Genomic DNA, 24781 nt, shown 5'->3' with positions numbered 1-24781 from the left:
TGTTTTGAATATGAAAGGTACATTTTTATCATGATGTTTTTCCTGACGTTACCTACCTCTTTAACAACATGCTGCTAATGCCCTCAGATCACCAGTGCGCTGCTGGATTTCTACTGCAATGATCGAAGCGCGGAATACGAGCGCAAGGCCATGAGAGATGGAGGAAGCCTGGTTGCAAAGCAGTGTGCCATGTATGGCTCACCTGAACTAGCAGCTGATTGGTCGAACAGGCGTTTTCACTTTTATCCAGAAGGCCCTGGTGGATTGTTGGCTGTCAGACCCCAGAATGGCTGGTCTTTCATCAGGATACCAGGTGGGTGACCGCCATTAAGTGGTGTGTAAGTGGTGTGTTATGTGGTGGTGGGAAGTCTTAAAGGTTCAAGACGTGGGTCGGTCCAAAGAAGATGCAACCTACTAGTGCCTCTTTGAAAGGCTGAGTGTCGTCTTGCATTGACCGCAGCTTTGAGAAAAATGTGTCTTTGAACATGATGTTGAAATAAAGACTAAAAAGAATTAACCATTGGGCCCACCTAGCTTGAAATACATTTAAGTAGTTAAGATTGGGGATTTACACTATATTGGCGATATTTTCACCTCTTGAAATGGATGATTGAGCTGAAGATGACCAGTTAACGTTTGTAAAGTGTCTGTTTCGCCATTGCACCGTGTTTAGAACTCTTGATCTGTTTGAGCTAGAAACTAAATATTTTTGTTAAAACTGATGCAGCAGATAATGGATTATGTGGCTCTAGTGACAGGTTCCTGTTTACTAGGAAAACACTGTGGCTGCACTATCATTTTTTCTAGCGTTGCTGGTTATATGAAGTTCACTCAGCAGAGTTCTCAGGGTCCTCTGGAAGATGTGACACTGTGGCAAAAGATTTTCATTAGAGGACCCTAATAGTAGAGTGTAACTTGTACAGAAACTCTCTATATGCACCGTCCCAAGGTATGGTTTTAGTTAGAAAAACTGCCAACAATTGGTTTTGGGGAACATGTGTATTTTCCCTACAAGTCTCTAGCCAAAGAACTGTCCCCCTTCTTTTTAGGACTGGCAGAGAGACCTCTTTAGCTGTCGCTTGTCTCATGTAATCAAAAGAAATCATAAAAATACGTACACCCATACATACATAGAGGGGCTTTGTTTCATCTCTCGTCATCCATTTGCCTCTTCATCTGCCCGGCCCGTTTTGCTTCCATTCACCACAGTATACAGCATGGGGCAATGACTTGGTTCAGCCCACGCCGCTCATTGGCTCTCTTGCACTGGGGCATTTTGCTTGATCACGTGTACATCTGCATAAAAAGAAGCACACTTTTAGTGCCAGGGTTGGTGATCCAGTTAGCCTTATTTTTTTAAGTTGTGTTGATTAATTTCAACTATGTCTTTAGATTACAATAATTCTAAGCCAACATTACCATTTATTTGCATCGACAAGAATGATTTCTTCTTCTGTTGTAAATTATAACAACAAACATTTATGTATCTGTTCTATGTACACCTGCCTGCTAGGAAGTTCATGCACTGTAATTTTAAACATGTTTTCAATTCAGCATTTTAATTGCAAGTTTATAGCAGACACCTTTAGGCAGCAACATGTTTTTTTAAATTGTTATTTTTCTGGCATATGCTGCTGTGTATAAAATCTAATTATCACAGTTGCTTGGCCAAGGCCAGACCTCCTGGCTTTGCCAGTGCTTGCAATCTTCGTTCAAACTCTGCAATGTATTCTCACAGATTCAAGCCACGCATCCAGATTTTAGTAATTTTATACATGTTGATTTCATTCCAGACATCTGGGTTAGTGGCAAGTAAGATTGGTGACTTCCTTTTAACACCCCTGGGATCAAAGCTTAGCTCTTTTGGTGTTCTCTGGATTACACCTGTCCTGGAAGCCGCTCTGGACAAACTGTTGTCACACCCAAGACCTCTGCAAGGGGATATTTCTGCATCTATTTCCAGAGTTCACCTCGTACAGAGACCAGACTCTAGTTCCAAGAATCACTAGAGACCTTGTGTCATAATATAAGTTACAGAAAACAGTAGTTCCTACTATAAGAGAACAATATTATTGCTAATTGGTATCTCATTTAATGAAAAACCACACAGACCATGATTAATGATGGGTGTCAATGCCCTCTTTAGTGCAAGACACACGTGTGAATAAGGGGATACATGTATGTTTCAGATGAACAAGAACTCGATATGTTTAGTTCAGATGAAATAATACGAACAGGGTGCGTGTCATTAGTCGCAGCTATGGCTGTTCTACATTGCCACGTGGAGGCAGTCTCAGTTGACAGTGTTTTCCCTCTTGGCAGTCCTGCCTGATGCACCCGGGCGATCACTAGCAGTAATCTTGCATATGGCGGCCACTAATGTAATCTATCTGATCTGGTCCCTATACAACGCTAATAATAGTAGCGCAGGAGGATTTCTTTGAGATTGAGCAGCTCTCCTTACAGAAAAGATGGGAGACCTGCTCTCGACTGAGCATGATTGAAGCTGCATAAATGCTTCACTTGTGCAGATGTTAATCTTCACCTCCACCATCTCTTTTCCTCGGCTGCTCCTGTCCATCCATTCTCACTTTGCCCAGTTATTCCTGTCCTGGCAGATAATCTCCCCTGCTTCCCACAAATATCCTATCGTCCCTCAACTCCATATGGTCCTCTCCTTTCTCCCCAGCCTATCGGAGCCCCCCCCGCCCCCCCTTTTCACCTCCAGCATTTATATTTGTACCCACTCCACCATCTTGTGTGATCTCACCTCCTCTCTTCTATGCATGTCTGAGTCTTTTCAGACAAGTGTGAGCACAGGGTCATTTTCTTTCCCTCTGCATGTGTGATCCTACCCCCGCCTTCTCTTTTTTGACCGCTGCTTTTTTGTTCATCCAGCCCCTCACATTTCAATGCTATTATTATCAGTACAGGTAGATGATTCTGTTTGTGTTCCCTGTTCCTACCCAAAAGTGCCCCTCGCCAACATTGATATTAGTGGCCCCTTTATGTATAGGAAGATTTTTCAAGATTAGTGCATTTCTTAAGGACCCGTATGAACAGATGACCTTCAAGTGAGCATCTTCCAGCAGATGAGCTCATGTGTAAGTGCTTCATCCTTTCTCCATGTAATCTTGGAACCAGAAAAGGAGCAGAATCCTGACCTGATTGTAGAAGCGGCGGCTGAGGTGAGGTCAGTAGAACGGGGCAGCAGTGTCGGGTGGAGCAGCCAGTGGCCAAGGCCCTCGGCAGTGCCCCATAACAGAGACGCCGGCTGGCAGTTCACTTAGGGGCTTGCGGCACAATAAGGTGCAGAGACGCAGTGCACCGCTCATACCGGCGCTGGCGCGGAGGTCACAGTGATGTTCTGCTGAGTCACAAGGAGGACACACAAGTGTTCCACAGTGGCACACTTCAGACACGGAAATGTCACGTAACTTAAGCCAAACCAACTGTAAACTTGACGCAAAGTAGTGCTCAATATAAGCTCATACAAGACGCGGACAGCAGGGGGCGCTCTTGTACTGTTAATATCACCTGCAATAACGTAATGTTGTGTCAACAGTGCTCTGTTGACAGTTGAGGCAGTCATAGACAACTATCTATGTAACCGGACTGTTTACCGCACACAGCACAGCGTTCACACATGGGCTGGCATCCAGCAAGAAGAGGAGAGTATGGGCACAGGGTCAGGGCTAACACACGGATTACTCACACCAGCCACGACTACACTTTGGTACACACAACATTCAATTCATTCGCATAGGTAACAGACAGTCCATTCTGCATTTCCTTCGTGTTCACAAGATTCGTGTGCAGCTGCCGCGGTAGGTGAGGCGTAGACTGTCCGGTGTAAGGCCATGTTAAGGGTAACGGTGACTAATACCTACCTGGCCCTCTGCAAACTTACAAAAAAGCAGCTAAGTATATAATTGGATGACGCATTTAAAAATGTAATCCTGTAGATTTAGTTAATTGAGTAATTTGACAAAGTTTGGTTTTTAAAAAGTGCCATTTCACAAGGGTTACATAGTACTCGGTGTTAATTAATGCATGCAAACATAATTAGTAAAAAAACAAAAACGCTGCTTCACTTTAAAACTTTTTTTTTTCCCTATGGGAAAACATTTTCCCCTGAAGAAACAAACCCTTTCTCCGCAAACGTCCAATTTTGTGCATGATCTGTCCCTGGCCACGAGCAACTCTCTGGCTCTGGCTAACGGGGGATTGTTTAATCAAGTGTGTGGGCATATACAACATTGAAAGTTTGTTAGTTTTCATCCACTTATCAAGGCATTCCCTGCCCTGGAACACCCACTTCCAGCCTCATTACACCATGTTAGGGCAATTTTCCATGTCACTAAACCCATTTGCGAGTTTAAATTAATGTTTTGTGAAATCCAAATTTGCATTCGTAAATTTTGTCATCTAAGTTTATCTTGGGTGTACAACTGACTTTCTTAACTATGCCCATGTAGAGTCCAGGAGTGTCAACTCGTGGTTCGAGAGAGCTATTCAACATCCTAAATATACATTTCCTGTATATGATTCTGATTGTCTGTCACTACCGCCAGATAAGACAGACAGCCGTTTAACCTATTATTAGAACATCCTGTCTGGTCTCGCAGATGTTTTCAGGAGTGACGTGTCACTTGTTTTCAATTTCCTTTCCGTGGTTATTGGCTGAAGTGATGAAAACCTTCTTCCGACACTACTTTATTCATAAATCCAAACCTGCTCCCTCAGTATCTTTAAGCATGTCCATCTGAAGGTTCCAGCTTCTGTAAGCCCCAGACTGGGTCCTGTAAATTAATGTTTCTCACATATTATCTCAGGCTCGCTGCTCTCTATGGACTATCTCCTCCACAGTGTCAGGGTTAGGACCTTCATAAAACACTACAGTCAGGGCTGCGCCACGCGCACTGATGTCTTGTTTCTGTGCTACTATCGACCTTTCTGATGGGCTAGACTCTCAAACCACATCTGTTCATTGATGCTGTCCTTTCAAATGGCATGGTAGCGCAGTATAACTTTGGTCCAGTACAGACGATGCAGGATAACCTTGGTTTTGTCTTCCGCAGGGTGTCTTCTCCACAGCGTTTTCTATATTTGTGGATGCTATTTTCTTACTTTTGAGGTGGAGGGTCACGCTGTTTTACCAATGTAAGGCTAGAGGCTACATGAAAACACCACTTGCACCAAATTCCTTTTTATCCTGGACTTTACTGAAGATGTGCAAGTTCTCAACCCAGATAACTTTTTTGCTAATTTCCATATACGTGATGGCCATTCATCACAGTACTTACAGCAATGGTGTTATAGAAGCATCTGGTGGAGCATTCTCCATTGTTTGACATATATTTTCAGAGAGAGGTAAACATGTGTGTGATCTCTCGAAAATGTGGCGAGGGCCTGCCAAGGTTATCAGCACCAGTGGTGTACCTACCCAACTGCCAGCCCGAAGTCTCAGACCACCTCGGAGATTTACGAAGTCCTTGCACCAAGTTTGGGTCTCCACGAATAGTGGGAGAACCCTGTGCACTGAAGGGACACATATTACACCTTGTCTCTAGAATGGAAATCCTGCAAGATCCTGTATTAATGCTAGATGGCTCTGCTCTGTGCTCATTGGTGCCAGAGGCAGTACAAGCATGGATGCATCCCACAGCTTTGTTCCCCATTTGTTATCTGAGAAATGCACCGTGGAGCCTTCAAGTGCAGAGTGCGTTTCCCTAGGCAAGAATTATGCAGCTATTACTCTTTCCTAGAGCACAATCTATTGTTGCCCATTCCAGCCTGGCTTCCAAAGTTGAAGTCACTTAAAAATGGAGGCGCACTGACGTGCTTCCTGTCTTGAGCTGGGGAGGGAAGGTCTAGTTTCTGACACTGGTATAACCAAGAACAGTCTAACCCATATTACATATGGGAATAAAGTCCCTGTAGCGAGAGGACCATCTGTTATGAGCCCCTATCTGATATCTCTGCAATGAAGGTCTCTGTAGTCGATCAGGTTTTGGCATTTGGCACACCTGCTTTTGAAGTCACTCTGGTGATCAAATTCACAATTTGTTGGAACCAAAACCACAAAATGAAGAGACCAAGCAATGGGAATGCTTCAAAAAAATGTTACTTAACATGCAGTCTGGTGTTGCGCCTTGATTCTGAGGTGAAACCCTTGGGTAGGGCCTGCCGTGGGAACCGCATCTTTTCGCCTGTATGTAATATATCTAACCTTTGAATGAGTTTTACAGTGATGTTCATCTCCTAACTCGTGCCAGCCTGTCCTGCTGCAAGGGCTCTTTTGTTTTTCCTTATTTACTGTGTATAGTTTGATTCTTGTGCTGCTGCCAGAAGTGGAGGGTAGCTGAGGCGAACTTCATCTTGATTCCTTGTACCTTGAAAGGTTTATAGTAAACATGTTCCTCCATCCTTTGTATTCCAGCTCTTGATGTATGCTTAAAGTCCGTATTGGAAACACTCGGCAGGATACGCTGTTAAAAGCTGGCTTGGCTCATTGAGTTTTGCTGTTGTAGGCAGTTTGACACTTTACCAAGCCGCCTGTAGTCAGACAGGCAGCTCCCCAGATGCTATGCTAAAGTACAGAAAACTTCCTGAGTCGCTTTCACATCACTACCATTTTTTGTCTCAACTTTCTTTATTGAAAATACAGTTGAGATGAATTCTCATTGACTGCATCCAGTTTCTAAACAATCTTCTTAATATTGCATCAATAATTCTTCATGTTCCGCACTAACCCCAGTGCATTGCGGATAGAAGTCCTTCATCAGGGGGTGTACTTTGTATTGCCTTGGCTGCTTCAGACAGCACATTATACAGAAACAAAAGCCAAGTTAATACAATATGGAGAATTCATCTAAACTGTATTTTCAATAAAGAATGTTGTGAAACAAAGAAATTAAGTTGAGTGAATGTGACTCAGCAGATTTGCTGTATTTCAGCAGAAAATCTACAAGCTCATCTTAGGTAGCCACCTGGTATTGCTCTGCCCTAGAGCTGGAAGTGACCACTATCAAGATTTACCCGGGTCTGTCTTGCTTTGTATGAATCTCATCTAACAGCACTCTTCAAGAAGTGTATAGCAGGGAGGCCACCATTTTGTAATAAATGGGGTCAAAAAGTATGGTCTGTGGTGCGGCTGAAGGCTGCATTGATGCCAGAAGGGTGGGGGTCATGCGGCAGGTGGATGTAAGGTTGGTGTAGATGGAGTGAAGGATGTCCATGACTCATGGAGTTATTTTGAGGATTTCATTACATACTTCCCTCTAAATTACGTAGACGTGCACTTTAAACATAAATGCATAGACCGCTCACCCTCCTCCCTGCTGCTGTCACTCAGCAGTGACCCCGTCCTGATGCTTGGCTCGGAACAGGGATGAAAAATAAAATGGTAATTAGTTAACATTTTATTTTTCATGGGGTTTTGGGGGGATTTTAAGTGGGGCGACTCTCCTCCACTCCAATGTAGGAGCCGGCTCGCCCCTGATCAATACCTTTAGCAAGTCAAATGTGCAAAAGAAGTAACATGGCTATTGAATTTGAATGAAATAGAATCTTAGGCCTCACAATCTCCTTATTCCTTTGATCTCAACAGGCTCTACTAAGGTAGCAAGTGCTATAAAAATTAATTGACATTTGTCGTAGCTTGCAAATTGTTGCTGATAAAAGGAGCAAATAGGGTGGAGCCTCTAATAGTCGTTTGTAATGTCCGTGCACATACTTACTTTATTGCTCTTGATTATATCATTGTGTAGCTTTATATGCATGTGAAAAGTCCTCTGTGTCCCTGAACTGTTTTCAGCTGATCCTATTGAAATCTGTCATAGTGTTATGCTGAGATGCAAATTACAAGTAACACAATATTCATGCCTCATTGATGAAGAGATTAGTCTTTTTCAGCACTTGTGTGTTAACACTCGGTACTGAAGTAAAAACTGAGAAGTGCTCTCCAGATATTTGAGCAAACGGTATTTAAAGTGCAGTATGCTGCTTCCTTCAAAACTTGCATATCAACCTGATAGTTGAAAAGGTGCCTTTTGAGCAAGGACTCATGCATAAATTGACATTTCACAATTGGCATGTGCTAGAATTATTTTCCAAGTGGTGTCCTGTCATTAATGTTACATCACTGAAGTCCTAGCGATTGTGAAATATCCATGTGACACTCAAAAAATAAGTGCAGCTAATGGAACATTTTGAAGCACACTGCTGCAAATTTATGATTAAGGCATGGGAGAGCACTGATATTAAAGGCAACACATTTTCCATTAAAATTACCATTACATTTGCTCAGACATACAGTTCTATTGATAAATGTATACAGCGTACAAACGATAATGTCTGGAAATGGGCATCACCTAATGTATTGATTTGTTTTGATAGTATTAAAATCTTTGTTTCCACCACACATCATAATTACAAAAAATGTACTTCAGTTGTACTTTCCTAATTCTGATATATTCTGAAATATTTGTACAGTCCATTTACAGGCCTTTTAGTTTTGTTGTGTACTAGAAAAACTGAAAATCCTACACTCCCTGCACCAAATCATCTCACTCTGACATTTGACCTCTGTCTTTTAATGCACAGCAAATGTGACAAGATAAATACAAAAAGTAAAGGGCTCTATATTGCTCATTCAACTTCTGAACTCCAGCATGTTTATTTTGTGGGTGCTTCAGCAGTCACTCCATTCCCCTACTTCCAGTGCCTATGGCATGGGCATGAAAATGAGGAAGAGGATTGTTTGAGTTATGCTATCTGTAAAGAGCACTAACCATAATAAACAAGTTAGTAGACAGAACATTGTTCCTCACAGGCTTGGGAGACTGATGAACTGGTAGTGGCAGAGATAAGTAAAATTAGTGAAGCAGAAAGATAGAAGACAGGATTTTTTTTCAAAGAAGTACAGTATGTTTACTGCTGTGAACTAGCGTACAAGGGAGACAACTGAAAACACGTACTCTCATGGAGTAGCTCACGAAAAAGAAAAAAAAGTTCCTAGAAAGCAAGCACTTGTGGAAAAATTCAAGGAGCCATTCAGAGGGGTGGTATACAAGCTATGCCACCATGGGAGGGACAAAGCCATGCTGGATAGCCTAAAACAAATAAAGCCAGCAAATCGAAAGCAAGCAAATGTGAGTCACAAAGCCAGTGGTAAGTAATGGGCGGAATACATTCCTAGGGAAGCTTTCAGCATGTCCCCAATATGTCTTTGCAACCAGACAGCTGTGCTGTGTGGCAGGTTTCGACCCACAAAGGATCTCCTTTCCACCAGTTTATGCCTTATAACGGACTTTCTGCAAACTCCATTTAAAAAGTAATTTCTCTTCAGCTGCATTTTTGAATTTCAATCCACTCCATTGTGCTTAAACTGTGCCTATTGTTCCCCTTTTTCGCTCTTACACCCATCGAGTGCTTTGAGGTGTTATGTACATACTTAAAAGTGCTTCACAAGGCTGAGGCAGTGTACAGCACCTAAAACATTACCAGTAATCAGAATTAATGTGTATTCCTTACGTGTAATGTGTTGTCCTGCTGTTTTGCCTCTTTTCTCCTTTTTTCATATCTATTTATTGATTTTACTCATATAATACACCGTTTACATAAAGCTATAACATTCCTATTGTGTGGGAAAACTGGTCCAAATGTCCCGTGTGGTAATCAACACTTGTGAACACTGAAAGGGCAAACAGTATCCCATATGAACCTGAGCAACAGGACCATGTATCTGAGCAAAAGGAAAAAATAATAATCAACAATACAATCAACTCTGCTTATCCCCCCAAAGCTGCTATCCACTCCAGAGACCCAATTTCCAGGAGTACAAAATAAACAAAACCCCAATAACATTAAATAAATATGGCACAGCCCGCCGGGGCAACAATGCTGAATGTCACGGTGGAGCCTCTTCAGAGTGTTCGGGCGGGGGGAGGAGGCCTGGAACAGCGCCTTCAGCCTAGTCAAATAATCATCCCACTGTACCATGAGGTTTGACCTCCCATCACAGTCTTTGGCATCCGCTCAGACCTGGAGTTCTGCCTTTGCCCAACAGATCACATCTTTCAGCCATGTGGTAATCTAAGGGGCAGACGTCGCCTTTGTGCCAAGACAACTGCCAGATCCTGAACCCCCCTTAATTGTTTTGTTCGTATCATCACCACCCCAAAGTGAAGAAGGCAGAGAAGAGCCTAGGGTTATGAGGTAAAATGGACGCAGTGATATCTGAGAGCCAGAAGGTTACAGTTTGCCAGAAGTCCACTATTACAGGGAAAAGCCTTACCATATGAAGGAAATCTGCGTCAGCCTGACGACATCTGGGGCAAGTCGCACTGACACCCGGATACATTTTGGCGAGTCTGTCCGGCGAAAGTTGTGTAGTGTATAAAATTAAATTCTGTAAACCTAAGGTAAGAACCCAATGCTTGCAACGTCTCCCTGTAAGGCTCCATACATATGGGATATAGGCTGTCCGGATCCCATTGAGGCCACCATACATTAGGGTGACCAACCATCCATAAATTTCATGGACCGTCCGTTATTTTAGTATGATGTCCGTTGTCATTTCTTTTACGGACGCCTTTTGTCCGTAATTTTAGGAATTTCAGGAGGCTATGCTGTTCCCCTGCAAGAGGCGAACAAGATTGCACCCCCACTGATGTGGGGCATGTCCCCAGGGCACTGGTATCGTAGCCTCGTATGGAGGTTAATGTATTGTGCCAGGATTTTTTCAATTTTTGTAAAATAACAACGCTTGTTATTCAAATCGATTATTCATTATTCTTTTATATTGTTTCTTTATACCATGGTCACAGTTATTTCACTGCTTTTCCCAATATGCCTTTATAACATCCTTTTGCTAATACCAATGCATTTCGGCCATCCAGGCCTTCATGGGGGGGGGCTATCTGTGAAAGGACAATAGGAGCCATTGTTCACTATACAGGACGAAAGACAACACAAGTATATAGATGCTATTTATAAACTTGTAGTCAGCGGAGTGGTTACCAAAGATTAGCATAGCTGCAAAACCAAAAAGTGTAGGGTTATAACGTGGTGATTCTACGTTGTCTACGTGCTAAGAGGTTGTGCTTGTGAAAGTGAATCAACTTCGTACCTTCCGGTGATTTAAATGCGTCGTGCCTGAAGTGCTGTCAGGCTACTCGATGTGGTGCTTATTAAATTAAATTAAACGGTGTGCGTTCCTTTCGGCATATCGACTGTGATTGAGGAGGTGCTCAACCTGTGGTGTTAAAAGCGACGTGCCTTAAGTATGGTCTCTTTGAAACGTTGGGATGATACTCACGTTTCTTTAAAAACACAGGGTGCGCTTACCGCTATGTTCTACTGGTGCCGATATGTGCTTCCTTGCCGAGTACGGCTCAGGGGGTCTGTTTAATGAGCGTTGCTCTGCTAGTTAACAACAGTACTTACTGGCTGTTGAATGTCTAGTCTCTCAAGTGATGCGGCCCTCGTGTCCGTCTTACTCACATACTGCATTTGGGTTTGCCTCGAGTGCAGTAAATATAAAAAGCGGACTCGCGTTTACGTCCTGGATGTTAGACTACCATAGAACGTGAACTACTATAAACATAAAAGTCAAACTACTATAAATTTGCACCAGTAGAACATAGCGGTAAGCCCACCCCGCGTTTTTAAAGAAACGTGAGTATCATCCCAACGTTTCAAAGAGACCATACTTAAGGCACGTTGCTTTTAACACCACAGGTTGAGCACCTCCTCAATCACAGTCGATCTGCCGAAAGGAACGCACACCGTTTAATTTAATTTAATTTAATAAGCACCACATTGAGTATCCTGACAGCACTTCAGGCACGACGCATTTAAATCACCGGAAGGTACGAAGTTGATTCACTTTCACAAGCACAACATCTTAGCACGTAGACAACGTAGAATCACCACGTTATAACCCTACACTTTTTGGTTTTGCAGCTATGCTAATCTTTGGTAACCACTCCGCTGACTACAAGTTTATAAATAGCATGTATATACTTATGTTGTCTTTCTTCATGTATAGTGAACAATGGCTCCTATTGTCCTTTCACAGATAGCCCCCCCATGAAGGCCTGGTTGGCCGAAATGCATTGGGATTTGCAAAAGGATGTTATAAAGGCATATTGGGAAAAGCAGTGAAATAACTGTAACCATGGTATAAAGAAACAATATAAAAGAATAATGAATAATCGATTTGAATAACAAGCGTTGTTATTTTACAAAAATTGAAAAAATCCTGGCACAATACATTGACCTCCATACGAGGCTACGATACCAGTGCCCTGGGGGCATACCCCACATCAGTGGGGGTGCAATCCTGTTTGTTTCAACTTCACTCGAGTTCAGTGAGTGAATCCCAGGAGGCACGGGACACCCTATCAAAACGTTGATTTAACAACAGGTTGTGCACGTACTATTAAGCTTGTCATATATTACCCCTGCAAGAGGCCCCATGAGTTTAAAAGTTTTCACTCGGGGCCTCTCGCACTTATCTTTTAAACTGTAGAGGCTGCCTGCAGCAGCCCCTCCTGGACCTCGCACAGACTGTAAACTGGCCCATTGTCATTCTGAGACTGCAGCTGATTATCACATTTAGAATGACTATGGGCCCTGTTGTAGTGTCAGCATGTGGTGTGCCTTCTCCTGCATCAGAATTATCCTGCTTTTGTCTTGGAGCCATGCTGGAGAAAATTATGCGACCTCCTCTGATATGTCTGTAAAACGTATGTTTTGTCCTGAATTTTGACCTTCTGTCCTGAATTTTGACTCTTTTCCCAGACTTTTTACACTCATTGTCCTGAATTTGCACCCATGCCAGTTGGTCACCCTACCATACACTTGCCACCTCTTTTCTCCCTAAGCAGAAAGATTGGTCATGAGATGGTTAACCCCCGCAGCACAAGTCACTGGGCACAATACAGTGCAAGGAGAGCATTGTTTTAACACGTTTATGATCATAGTTCAAAAACAGGATGGCCCTTTTCCTGAAATAAACTCTTCAGCTGAGCTGGCAAACCTATCCAGTAGAGATCCAAGCGTTGTCAAAGTGGGCGACGAGATCTTAGATACGACCTCTGAAAGATCCCCAGCTGGAAATGATTTTCCCAAATCGAAAAACAAAAAAAAGGCCCGCAGATGGGAACGGAAGGAAACGAGGCAGAGCGTGAAGCGCATTCCGTTTTAGCGTGAGTCAGAGATCGGTGCAGTGCGTGTCCTTGGATACACTTGGTCAAAAAGCAGCAGACGTTTCTGCGAATGAAGTGTGGCCACACCAGTTCCAGCCGGTGGACAGCAGGGGGCGCTGCAGCACGAACGATGACAAGGACTTCCGTTCAGGCCTGGCTTAAGTGTGCTAGTTGTACTGTTTCATTTCATTGAGATTTACGGAGACATTTGCAAGAAAAAAAAACAATAAACAAAAAGAAAAAAAGTGTTTAAGAAATAAATTGTTAAAGTTATTACCTAAAAATCACATGCAAAAGTACCCAACGGTGCAAAACAAAGTGAACAAAATGAAAGCTTCAAGCTGAAGCGACTCTAAGAATCCTATCTTGAATTAATCACACTTGCCTCCCTGTGGAGCCTAGCCGAACATTAAACGTGCACTCTTCATAAGGCACGCTTGGGGCAATGGAACTCGGGGTCCATGGACTGTTTAACAGCCAAGAGAAGACAGGCGGCCCCCAAGGATGACACCTCTACATTGAAATGCCCTCCAGATGTCGAGGCAACCACCGGAAACATCCTAGAACAGCAGGACTGTGACAAGCGGAGACGCGAACGCCTGCACCCCACAAGCACCCGGAGCGTGACGCACTTCCGTTTGTTGTCTCGTGCCCTCTGCGTCTTCTTCCCTATTGTATTCCTTCTGTACTTGTGTTAGGTCACTAAGCGCCCCGGTGCAGAAATGGGCATGTTTAAAGCTGCAGAGTGCACAACAAATACAGTTTATACAGTGTATTACATGTGCAAAACGAATTGATGAAATTACAAGAAATGAATGTAGAATTTCAACACATTTCTGTAATGTGTGTGTGTTTATAGGTGAGCTGTTTAAATTGGGAGCGGAGCAGCAGTTAACATAATCTATAAGTCCACTATTAGGGCCTGTCACAAACGTGGTGGGTGTCCTGTCCGCCATATTAACAGTGCCCTCGAGCTTATGGAACTTTAATACAGCGGACGGGATATCTGCCACATTTTGACTAAATGCCCCTTCTGCAAAACTCCTAATGAGAGCTTTTAGTCGTTGATTTAGAGTTTGGCAGACAGGTTACTCTGTCACAAATGTGACTGATATCCAGTGTGCGTTATTACAAGTGCATTATAGCCAACGGCACTTACTATTAGGCAAACATGATATCCATCACATTTGTGGCAGAGTAACCCATCCACCACATTTTAAATCAGGCCCTTAGTTTGTAAAGTTTGTCAGCATTTAAGAGAAGATAGGGCTCAATGTACGAATATCTGGTCGCTAAATACTGGTTGCAAATTTCAAACAGTATTTTTGTGGTCCGTGACCATTTTGAAGGACCCACCGTTGTACTGATATTTCTGTTCTTGAAAAACGGAATCCTAGTGGGTTGTAGTTTGTCCTACCTCATGAATATTAATGAGATAGGCCGCAAATTGCGACTCACTATGTTTGGAGGAAATCACAGGGATGGTGACCACCTGAGGGCACCATACCACCATGTCTGTGACTGCTTTTTAATAAAGATTTTTTTTCATTTAAATGCAGCCTTTTTCCCGTAAAGGAAACAGGACTGCATATAAAAAAGAATAGTTTGCTTTTTTTTGTTTGAGTTGGCAGTGGTTCCCTGGATCACGGTCTAATCATCGACAACTTTTTTTTTAAACATGCACAGTTGAGAAGGGGTCCCCTTTTGTGAATGCATTGCCACCTCCTTTGAGTTGTAGATAAAATATCAATGTTTTGCAACCAGATTTCAGTCAGAAAACATTGATACAAGATTTGGTATTTGGGAGGTACGCATACAACACACCCCTTCCAGTTACCAAATCAATATTAATTTGAAATTCCATTTTAGGAGTTGGAAAGACGTTTCAACCTACTAAAATGGGGTTAATACATAAAAAAAAGCAGTTTAATGGTTATAACGGCCGAATTGTAGCATTTGTAACCGTTGAAATGCTTTGTACGTCTTGCCCAAAGTCTGTGACAGTGATTTTGAAAATAATTCTGTTTAAGCATTGTGTGACCTCGTGATGGTTTAGAGTTGCGATCCTGCATACCTGCTTCACAAGCTTGTGTTGCCATCATTCACTTTCAGACAAGGAGAGCCTGATCACCGACAGTGGTAAGCTCTACGCTCTCGACTTGCTGCTGACCCGGCTGAAAACTCAAGGCCATCGCGTTCTTATCTACTCGCAGATGACACGAATGATTGACTTGCTGGAGGTAAGAAATAGTGTATATTACCACTGAACTATTATTTTAAGGTATTTAATATATTGTGCTCAGTTGTTTTGGTAAAAGAGGTAGTGCTTGTAGTGAGTTTAGCAGTAGGAAGTGCAAGAGCATAAAGAAAACTCATGTAACCAAACAACGCCAAGCAGCAGCTTATATTCCACATAGAGCTGTGGGGAGGTGTCGGAGAGTGACATGTTATCTATACTGTATCGTTTACTGGATGAGAGTGAAGCACTGGGTGACTCAGGTTTGTGAAAAACACAGACCAAATCGTTTTTAATCGGAGCATGTACACACATGTAGGTTGTTTTTACATTTGTTGCAACACTTGACAGTTGTTAGGAAATATTCCGGTTGTAATTGGTATACTACTGTGTTGCGGGGATTCTGCTCATGCACAGAACTATGCACAGGAAACCAGGACCTCAGTGAATTGTGGTGTACCAAAAAACTCACCTCAGTACCCAGAACCCCTATCCGACTAGCATCAGTGTCCCATTCGTTCTCCGTATCATCTCGAAGCTACCAATGATTAGACAACCCAGAACAAGCGACTTGGAGTACTCTCAGGAATGGTGGGAATCAGAAACACCTTTTCATTATTATTCTCATATCAGTCCAGAACAAGAGTAATCAGAGACACGGAAAAGTTTAAAATGTTTATTTTTAACTACATGCTCTAAGGTGCAGTACTTTGGCTAATACAAGCAGGCAAATGATTAAAAATAAAACCATCAGCATTGTTACAATACCATAGAAAATAAAGAGAGAAATCATATTAAATGATAGTGGAAAACAAGTCCTATAATACTTTGTGAACCACCCTCCCTTGGCTAGTAAACTAGTTGTATAAACTAATAGAAGGTCTCTAGGTTTGAATGGGGAACCCCATACCTCAAAGATCAGCGTAGGTGAATCACATCACAGGATCAGCTCTGCTCTCTGTGTCTGGAAAGGTTTTCTCCAAGTGTCTGAATCATGCATGCAAGTGCAATATTATAGGCACCCGAGTTTCAGATATTTGCAGCTGTGTGCATGTTGTGTCTAGAGCGTGGGCAGATCAACCTGAATTCAACAGCATACATTGTTATTTGACCTTGACGGCTTCTGCACACAGTGTTCAGACTAAGGTCACGGTGCACGTCTAGGGATGTGAACAACAGACCATTCTCATGTGAAGAAAAAGCAAGCAAGCAGTTTTACTTGTAATAACAGCTACCTGTAGTGTTGTGCGCAAAAGCAGCAATGTTGCAAGATGGCGTTTTACATCTAAAGCGCTTATGCCAACATAGCAATGTGTATACATAAAACCCTGTCTCCGCTACAACTGTGGTCCAGGAATCTTTCGCAAAGTTCAGGGGACCTACTACCTGGTTAACGGAAGGTGATTGTGGTACTTATTGTCCACCAGCAAAAGGAAGTCTTCTTCAATCCGCCCCCTGCACTTCCATTGGCTTCCCTAAAGTGCATCCCTTTTCTACTCTGAAGAGGATACAGTGTTCATACACTGTACCCATGTGGCCCCTCTCATACTGCACTTAGTGCATCTCTGCATTCTTTTGCTGCTTTCTCCTCACACTTTTGCCTGGGCTCCTCATTAGAATCCAGGCCACTAGATTCAGAGAATGACAACATTTTTGGGAGAGGTTCACCAGATCAGTATTGAGTGTGCAAAGTAAGCAGATACCCTGCTTTAGTGATCGCTTCACCAGACCAGCTCGACTCCATACCTTGTTAACCAAACCCAAAAAAAGAACAGGGTCGTTCTCCAGAGTGCACTATTGTTAATGTGGCCTTTGCTTGTGAGGGAATGTCAGTATGGCTCAAGGCCATGTTGGAGAGGTGGCTCTCAGAGGAGACGGTCACGTGTCTGGTAAACATGGATTGCCACCTGCTGCATAGATCCTTTGTAGTGTTGTCCACTCCAGTAACGTTTATCTTACTGCGAGTAATTAATACAATAATCTCAACTCCTGACAAGCTATATTTTTGTCGCTTGACACTATCCATCTTGGAGATTAAAGTGACTAAGAAGGTGTCCGTCCGACCTCACTAACGAAATAAGCCTAGGTCTGGCCTGACAGCTTTGGCTGTCTGCAAGGATTATATAATAATAAAAATAATGCATAAATAAAAACATACATAAAGGAGCTGTGGGTCAGCCTCCTTCAGCTATAAAACATACATAAAGGAGCTGTGGGTCAGCCTCCTTCAGCTATAAAACATACATAAAGGAGCTGTGGGTCAGCCTCCTTCAGCTATAAAACATACATAAAGGAGCTGTGGGTCAGCCTCCTTCAGCTATAAAACATACATAAAGGAGCTGTGGGTCAGCCTCCTTCAGCCATGCTCTATTGGGAATGGCATTGATGTTTTGGTTCGGTCCACAGGACAGCACTAAAAGTGGGACTGGGTCAGCACACCTTCAGCCATTGGCTTTATTGGAAGGGCTCATCTTCTGGTCCTTTCAGAGCAGCCATTGGCTAAGTGGCACACCAATACTCTTGAGTAAAATAATTGTGCCTGTTTCTATCCACCTCTACACTGGCAACTAGAGAGGCAATGGAACCCATCTCCAGCTTCACCACCGTGCATGAACTCCAGTCCCCAAGGAGCGGAGAACAATTCTGTGTCACGCGGAGGTGCAGCTGGCGTTTGAGGTACCCTCTGTGTTGTGCATGTTTTCCTGCTGCAGGCTGGGCGCAGCAGCACTGGCGCAGAACAGCAGTGTTTATTTATGATGATCAACACCATTCTCCATTTCATACAGTGATGTTATTAAACTGCTACCTTCTTATACCGATCATAACAAACAGCAGATTCCATCACAATACACCTCAATCTTATATATCGTTGAAGTAATCATGGAAGTAGATTTTGTTTTTATCACAAGTGCCAAAACCTCATATAGCCGTGACCAGCACCCACTTCAACAAAGTAGCACTTTCTCAGCAACAACAATTTTTGAATCCCATCTTCTAGACCAATACACCAAGAGAGATTCCTTTATTCTTTTTTTAAATCCTGGAAGCCGTGGTTGGTGCTGCACTTCGTCCACTTCTGCGCCACTCTCCACTCGGCGTCCCCATCATCCTCCCGGTCTGAGGCCAGGGCTTCCTCCTCCCTCCTCAGCTTTAATAACTTGACTCTGTGTGAACCTCTACTGAGCCCGCGGCCCCCCTTATCAAAGACTACTTGGCCAGTCCCATTCATCATGGTTGTTCTCCTGCATGCCCTCGTTCTTTCTATGGTTGCTTTTCCTGCCTAGCCATTTAATGGAAGGCATTGAACTGCTGAGCTCCCTTATGTGCCCATGACCACACTTATCCATGCCTATTTCTGGATTTTTGCTTCGTGCCTGGTGAGAAGCCAGCATGCGCTGTGTGCCGTGTGGCAGATGGCTCTGCTCCTACGTACACCAGGGTTCTCCAGTGATTGGTCCTGGAGGGCCGGATCCATGCCAGATTTTTAGCATATCCACGTTTAGATAAATGTAGTTATCTTAACAATCTGGCATGGATCCGAACCTCCAGGACCGACATTGGAGAACCCTGGTGTACACCAATGAGCGCTTTGGATAGCATTTTGCTTGCTAATAAGAAGATTTCTTGTTTCCTCCTCCCTTGTTTGCCATGCCTGATTACCTCTCATGCAAGCGGCATGTGGGTAGAGGAATGTGTATGGGTGCCTTTGCTGCAAATGTACTGGCTAGAGCGTGCTCCTTCCTCTACATATCACACATGGACTTTAGGCTATCCCAGGGCGGCTTAAAGAGCGTGCTCTGGGCTGCCCTTTCGTACTGCTTTGAATCTGCTGATCGTAAACATGAACATAATGCCGCCCACAGTGGAGCTAAGGTGTTGGGGGCTTGATCTTCTGAACTGGACCTGGGACGGACTGTTCACACAACCCATGCATGCATCTGCTGAGAGCAGGGGCAGTTTATAGCAAGATCCGTAGGCCTCACCATAACCGGATCATCCTTGTGTTTCTAGAGGCCAGCCTAATTGCTGTTTTGAAGTTAACCACAACAGTGGTATTAAGTAATTTTTGAAAAGTGACTTTGAATTGCCTCACTGGACACCAGTCACCTGACCGGTCACAATGGAGCCGTTATTCTGGGCTAAACCGGGTGTAGTGGGACATGGTACCTGCTTTCACGGATGCTGTAATCATGCTTGTCTCAAAGTGAAGTGATTGCCTCAAAGTTTTTATAACATTATGTCAATGCTGTTAGCTTGGACTAAAACAGAGTGCTAATATTTGTCAGTGGGAGTAAAATTACAAACACAGTTCTGCACCTGTCCTAAGTGTCCGTTGCTGTAGGTTGTCCCCACACTCTGTGTTAAGATTATACTCCTGCTTTTCTGTTTATTCCCACCTTTATCACAGCTTAACCTCACTCGTAGAGCTGCTTATTCCTACTCACATCACTCTTGCTCCTGCTTATACCTACTTTAAGCCTATATACTTCTTCTCTTACCCTTACTTACATCCATCCACCCACATATCCATATGTCCATCACCCACCCTCACCCGGGCTTTAATCCATTAACCCACACTTGCATCCGTCCACTTATGCAACCATACCATCCATCTACCCACCCACCAGTATATGCACCTAGAGCCATTCAATGGTCCATTCTCACCAAAATACAGCCATGATTCCACCCATGCATCCAACCAACATCCACCTATGTTTTCTTGTGCCTGTGTTTTTTGTGTTCTTGCTTCCAAAAACATCAAACGACAAAGTACAAAACAACAGGGAAGACACCACCTAAAACAAGTACGAGCTATTGATTTTGTCAATGCTTTTGTGTTTGCAAATTGAATTAAAAACCATAAGTGAGGACTGGAGGTATTTCATACCTAATCAAATAAATGTGACTTGTTAACTTCTAGGTAAGAAGTTAGTGATTCAAATACATGTTTTTGATGCGCTTGCTATCAAGTAAAGATCTTATCCCAGTATGCCTTAATGTACCCTTACATCATTAATATTGCACTTTGTGCCAAATATTTGGTCAGTTATGATTCATCAGATTTGTTGTATTGCTGTTTGCAGGAGTACATGGTTTACAGGACTCACACGTATATGCGATTGGACGGCTCATCAAAGATTTCTGAGAGAAGAGACATGGTGGCTGACTTTCAGAGCAGGTAATCTTCATGTGCAAGACAGGACTAAGAACAATATTTGATGGACATGTTCCACATTTCCTATTGGGAAGGACAGGTACTTTTCCATGAGCACATTGAAGCTAATGGAGTTTTATCAACTGCTTTGCTGAAAGTAGTTATGGCTAGGGGTGGGTTATATACCTCATTAAACTTCGCAGATCGAAAGAGTGAAACAGGATAGCAGTTCACAGCCGCTGAGGATCACACGATTGCGTGGAATCCCCCAGCGTGAAATAAAATAATATTTTTCTACATTTGAGTGCTCACACTATACCTGTCCAAAACATTTTGTGAATGGTTTGAAAAATCTTGTTATATGAATTGTTGACATTGTAACCAGTTATGGAATGGAGTGAAGCACTGTAGTGCATTTTTCTCTGAGCGGTGGAGTGAAAACTAAAGAAGGCACACCTGCCTCTATGATTTGAAATGTTTTTTACACACCCTCTATTTATAACCATCAGTAACTTTTACACTTACGTTTTGAAGATAAGTCAATAAAGTATGATTCATTGACCGTAAAACATTAAAATTGGACCTGAGCAGATTTTCATTCAATTTCATTGTTAATATGTATTTTTTTAAAGTATGAAAAATACTATGGGTCGAGAGAGGATTTAGTTGAATACGTAGCTGCATAGACCTAGTCTTCACAAGTTCTGTTCTTCTACAGATTGTGTTAGTCCGATATCCAGTGCGGAAGATTAAATGAGTTTACATTTTCTTGTATCGTAAACTCTGCATTTTAACAATACTTAAAATACTATTGTGCACTGACTGTTTTGCTGGTTCTAAAAAATGGACCACTGTTAATCCCGACTGCCAGCATTGGCTCGTTATGTAATGTTTATTTAATATTAAAAAATCTAAAATTGTTGACATGCTCAAGGTAAACACTTAAAGTTTAAAATATTAAGGAGATTTACAACCCTTTTATTCTTTGCCATATGCCATCAAGATTATGCAATTATGCCAAAACATTTCTCTTTTGTCACTCTAACTAAACTTGTGGCTGGAAATAAAATGCACTGTTAATTGGTGTGAACTTACCATGGCAAATTTTATACTGTGCATAGACAATCTAACAGCCAACTCAACGCAATAGCATTGGTACAACTCTCACTATTTTGTTCAGAATAATATGTATTCATGAATCGGACATCTATCGAAATTTCTTTTATTGTTAGGGAAATCTTTCTTCTTTTTTCAAGTAACACTTTAAAAATAATATTTTATGAGGCATAGGTACATTATCATAGTTTATCTCTAGACAGAACACATCAAGTCATAAATGCTTTGTTTCGGCATATATGCCATAAAGGTTTTCTCATCTTCAATATCCATACAATGATAAAACACAAAGCAATTAAAATATAAGAACATGTATCATGATTAAAAGTTCAAGAGGAACACAACTTTAAGAACATATTCTTGGAGATAAAAAGGCACAGAGCCGTCTAAAAAAGTAGGATGCAAAAGTGTACAATTGATAGACATATGGTAAAATGTACACATTCTAGACTTTTGCACTTATCTCTTAGTGCCCTCCTAGAAACCCTTGATTATAGCAGCAACACAATGACAGGGATGACAGCATATGTCTACAGGACATAAATTACGTGTGATTAAAAGCGTGTCCTAATGGTAAATAAGCACTAAACCGACTAATAGGATGAAGCATAAAAGGCGCAGTTAGTAGACATGTGCTAAAATTGGCCCACTCCAGACTTTCGTGCTTTTCTCCTGATACCCCACATATGTCCAAGGAATTTGGCAACAGCACAGGCGAACAGAGGTCTAGCATCAGATCTTAAAATTTGCAGGGCTCCTGTATTATTTCAAGGTCTCATCTGCTTGCAAATGGGGTTTAGCCAATTTGCTCTAGGAAGTGCGTATGCTGGGCATGCAAACATTACTTGGGCAACAGATTCAATGGATGCTTTGCAGCCAAATTAAGACCGAAATGTTGACGGGTTACTATGCCATCTGCCTATGAAATCATTCAGGGGGAGTGTGCCGAACCTAAACTGGATGTATAGATTCCTGTCATTTGGAACTTGTATAATATCTAAGTAGCACTCCAAAGCACTATCCAGTTTGTAGTCCATGAATTCAGATGTTAACTTCCCCTAGACATGTTACTAAGCTCAGCTTGCATTACCCTATCCCAATCTCGTGATTTGACGAGGGTTTTTGAAGGAAGCGATGGTCGGTATTTTCCCAAATTCCCTGTAATCCAATGTCAAATAGAAGTCTCCTCACATTGCTCAATCAGCATATTTTATTAAATGTATTCAGACGGCTGACTTCCCCGAGAGCAATCGGTGTGGACCTAATTCCCATCCAAAATAACAAAGGGCAATTGATTGCCTTCCCATGTTCAATTTTAGGGGGTGAAGTGGGGTACTCTGAGGCAGCGATACCAAATTCCTCAAAAATGTATGCTCCGATCTGGTGAGATCGTCCATTCTATCACAACCCCACAACTCAGACTCATAAAGGCCAGAGCTCACTGCTTTTAGATCATATATCTGTAAAGCAGCAGCAGCCGGTTTGCTAATTGAAGTACGATGTTCCTTCCCCAAGGCCCCAACTAGCTGCTTGTGTTTCAAGTTAATTTTGGTCACATGCAGTTTCCAAGGCATACTTTCAGATAGTTTTATGCCTAGATAATCAAAGGTACTAATCGTGTCAAGCGGCACCCCGCCTATGGTAAGTTTGCCCCTAAAGAACTTGTGCTGTCTTGTAGGCACTTCTGGAAGTTCTTGCATATCCAGGATCCTTAGATTTTATGGCAAGGAGTGTTCTATTCTGAGACGTCTGCATTCTCGGTTTTTGGTTCCCTATTAATGGGTCTGTTCGAAAAAAACAAGAGTGGGTTTCTGGGACTGCTGCCATCCCTCCTGGCTTCTCATGTAAAGCTGCTAACTCTATTGTGCAAGCTAGCAGATCCTGATGTATCATTTGGAGCTTATCTTCATGTAGACTCATCTTGTGCCACTTAAGGTCACTTTTTTTTCATTGAGTGGGTAGACCTCCCTCGTCAACTGTCGGTTTTCAGGGCAGCCATGCAAGCCACCCCATGGGGACGACAGACTCAAGCAGAGGGGGATTATGGTCGCTATCTAAACTTGTACGCACAACCATGTCAATAACCTTGGATGTAAACCAGGTGAAATCCTTATAAATTCTGTGTAAGATTACTGGCAGGTTAAAATGATTAAAAACGTACCAACTGTGCTGTATTATCTAAATGTAATGCCTTTTTTTGTCCAGTTGGATTATCATATTGCACTAGCAAACCATTAGGCAATTCCTTCTGTGTTCAAGGATATGATTCTGTATGTTAAAGGGTTGTGGTTTTAATGGAGTATGGTGTGGATGAGGTACAGTAAATGAAGTACGATATAGATCACAGTATGGATGTGTTCTTTTATTATGAGTAGAGTGTCGGGTGTCCTGTTAGAAATGTATTTTTATTTGAAGTACCTCTGAAAATGTATTGTCAGATGGAATCTGTGATGTGTACTGTCTAGAGATAAACTATGATAATGTACCTATGCCTCATAAAATATTTTTAAAAAAAGTGTTACTTGAAAAGAAAAAAATCTCTTAACAATGAAAATTTTCTATGGATGTCTGATTCATGAATACATATTATCGAATTAAATAACAATACTAGCGTGTTGAGTTGGCAGTTTTTATTGTCTTTGCTGTGTTCCTTCCCCCCTGGCACTGCCTACACTAAATCCTTTTTTCAGGGGCTCTCTTATGTCTAGTAAATTTTGTTTAGTTTCTAAATTGAAAAAATATACTGTTTGGGTATTCCTTGATGCTGAACATTTAAATGTTTTAATTTACATCACTAGTATTGAATGCTCTGTGTGTACGTTCTTTAGAAGTTAATTTCAACTAATAAACCTTCATCTTCCCATTTTTAGTAATAGCCGTGTGTTTAAAAAATGTAAAGGTGAAATGACTATAATAATTTTGCATTTCAAACCAACTCACAATATAATAATTTAATTATTGCTCTATTTAGCATTGCTAAGTCTGTTTCCAAGAAACTGCAGAGGTCCTATGTTTGAAGAATTTACATAGCACAACAGCTACCCAAAGAGGGCCGGC

At 42.2% G+C, this 24781-nt stretch overlaps 1 protein-coding gene across 2 annotated transcripts in view; it reads left to right on the top strand.

Moving 5' to 3' along the window:
• INO80 (INO80 complex ATPase subunit) overlaps positions 1-24781 on the top strand; it is a 670892-nt gene that overhangs the window by 450760 nt on the left and 195351 nt on the right. For both annotated transcript variants that reach the window (XM_085626921.1, XM_085626922.1), the window contains exons 26-28: positions 88-313; positions 15330-15457; positions 20538-20632. In XM_085626921.1, coding sequence (XP_085483047.1) covers positions 88-313; positions 15330-15457; positions 20538-20632 — 449 coding nt within the window. The remainder of the gene's footprint in view (positions 1-87; positions 314-15329; positions 15458-20537; positions 20633-24781) is intronic.

Source organism: Triturus cristatus, chromosome 9 (assembly GCF_964204655.1).
Source record: "Triturus cristatus chromosome 9, aTriCri1.1, whole genome shotgun sequence".
Classification (NCBI taxonomy): domain Eukaryota; kingdom Metazoa; phylum Chordata; class Amphibia; order Caudata; family Salamandridae; genus Triturus; species Triturus cristatus.
Note: the sequence above shows the minus strand (reverse complement) of the source record. Positions and strands in the feature narration are given on the sequence as shown.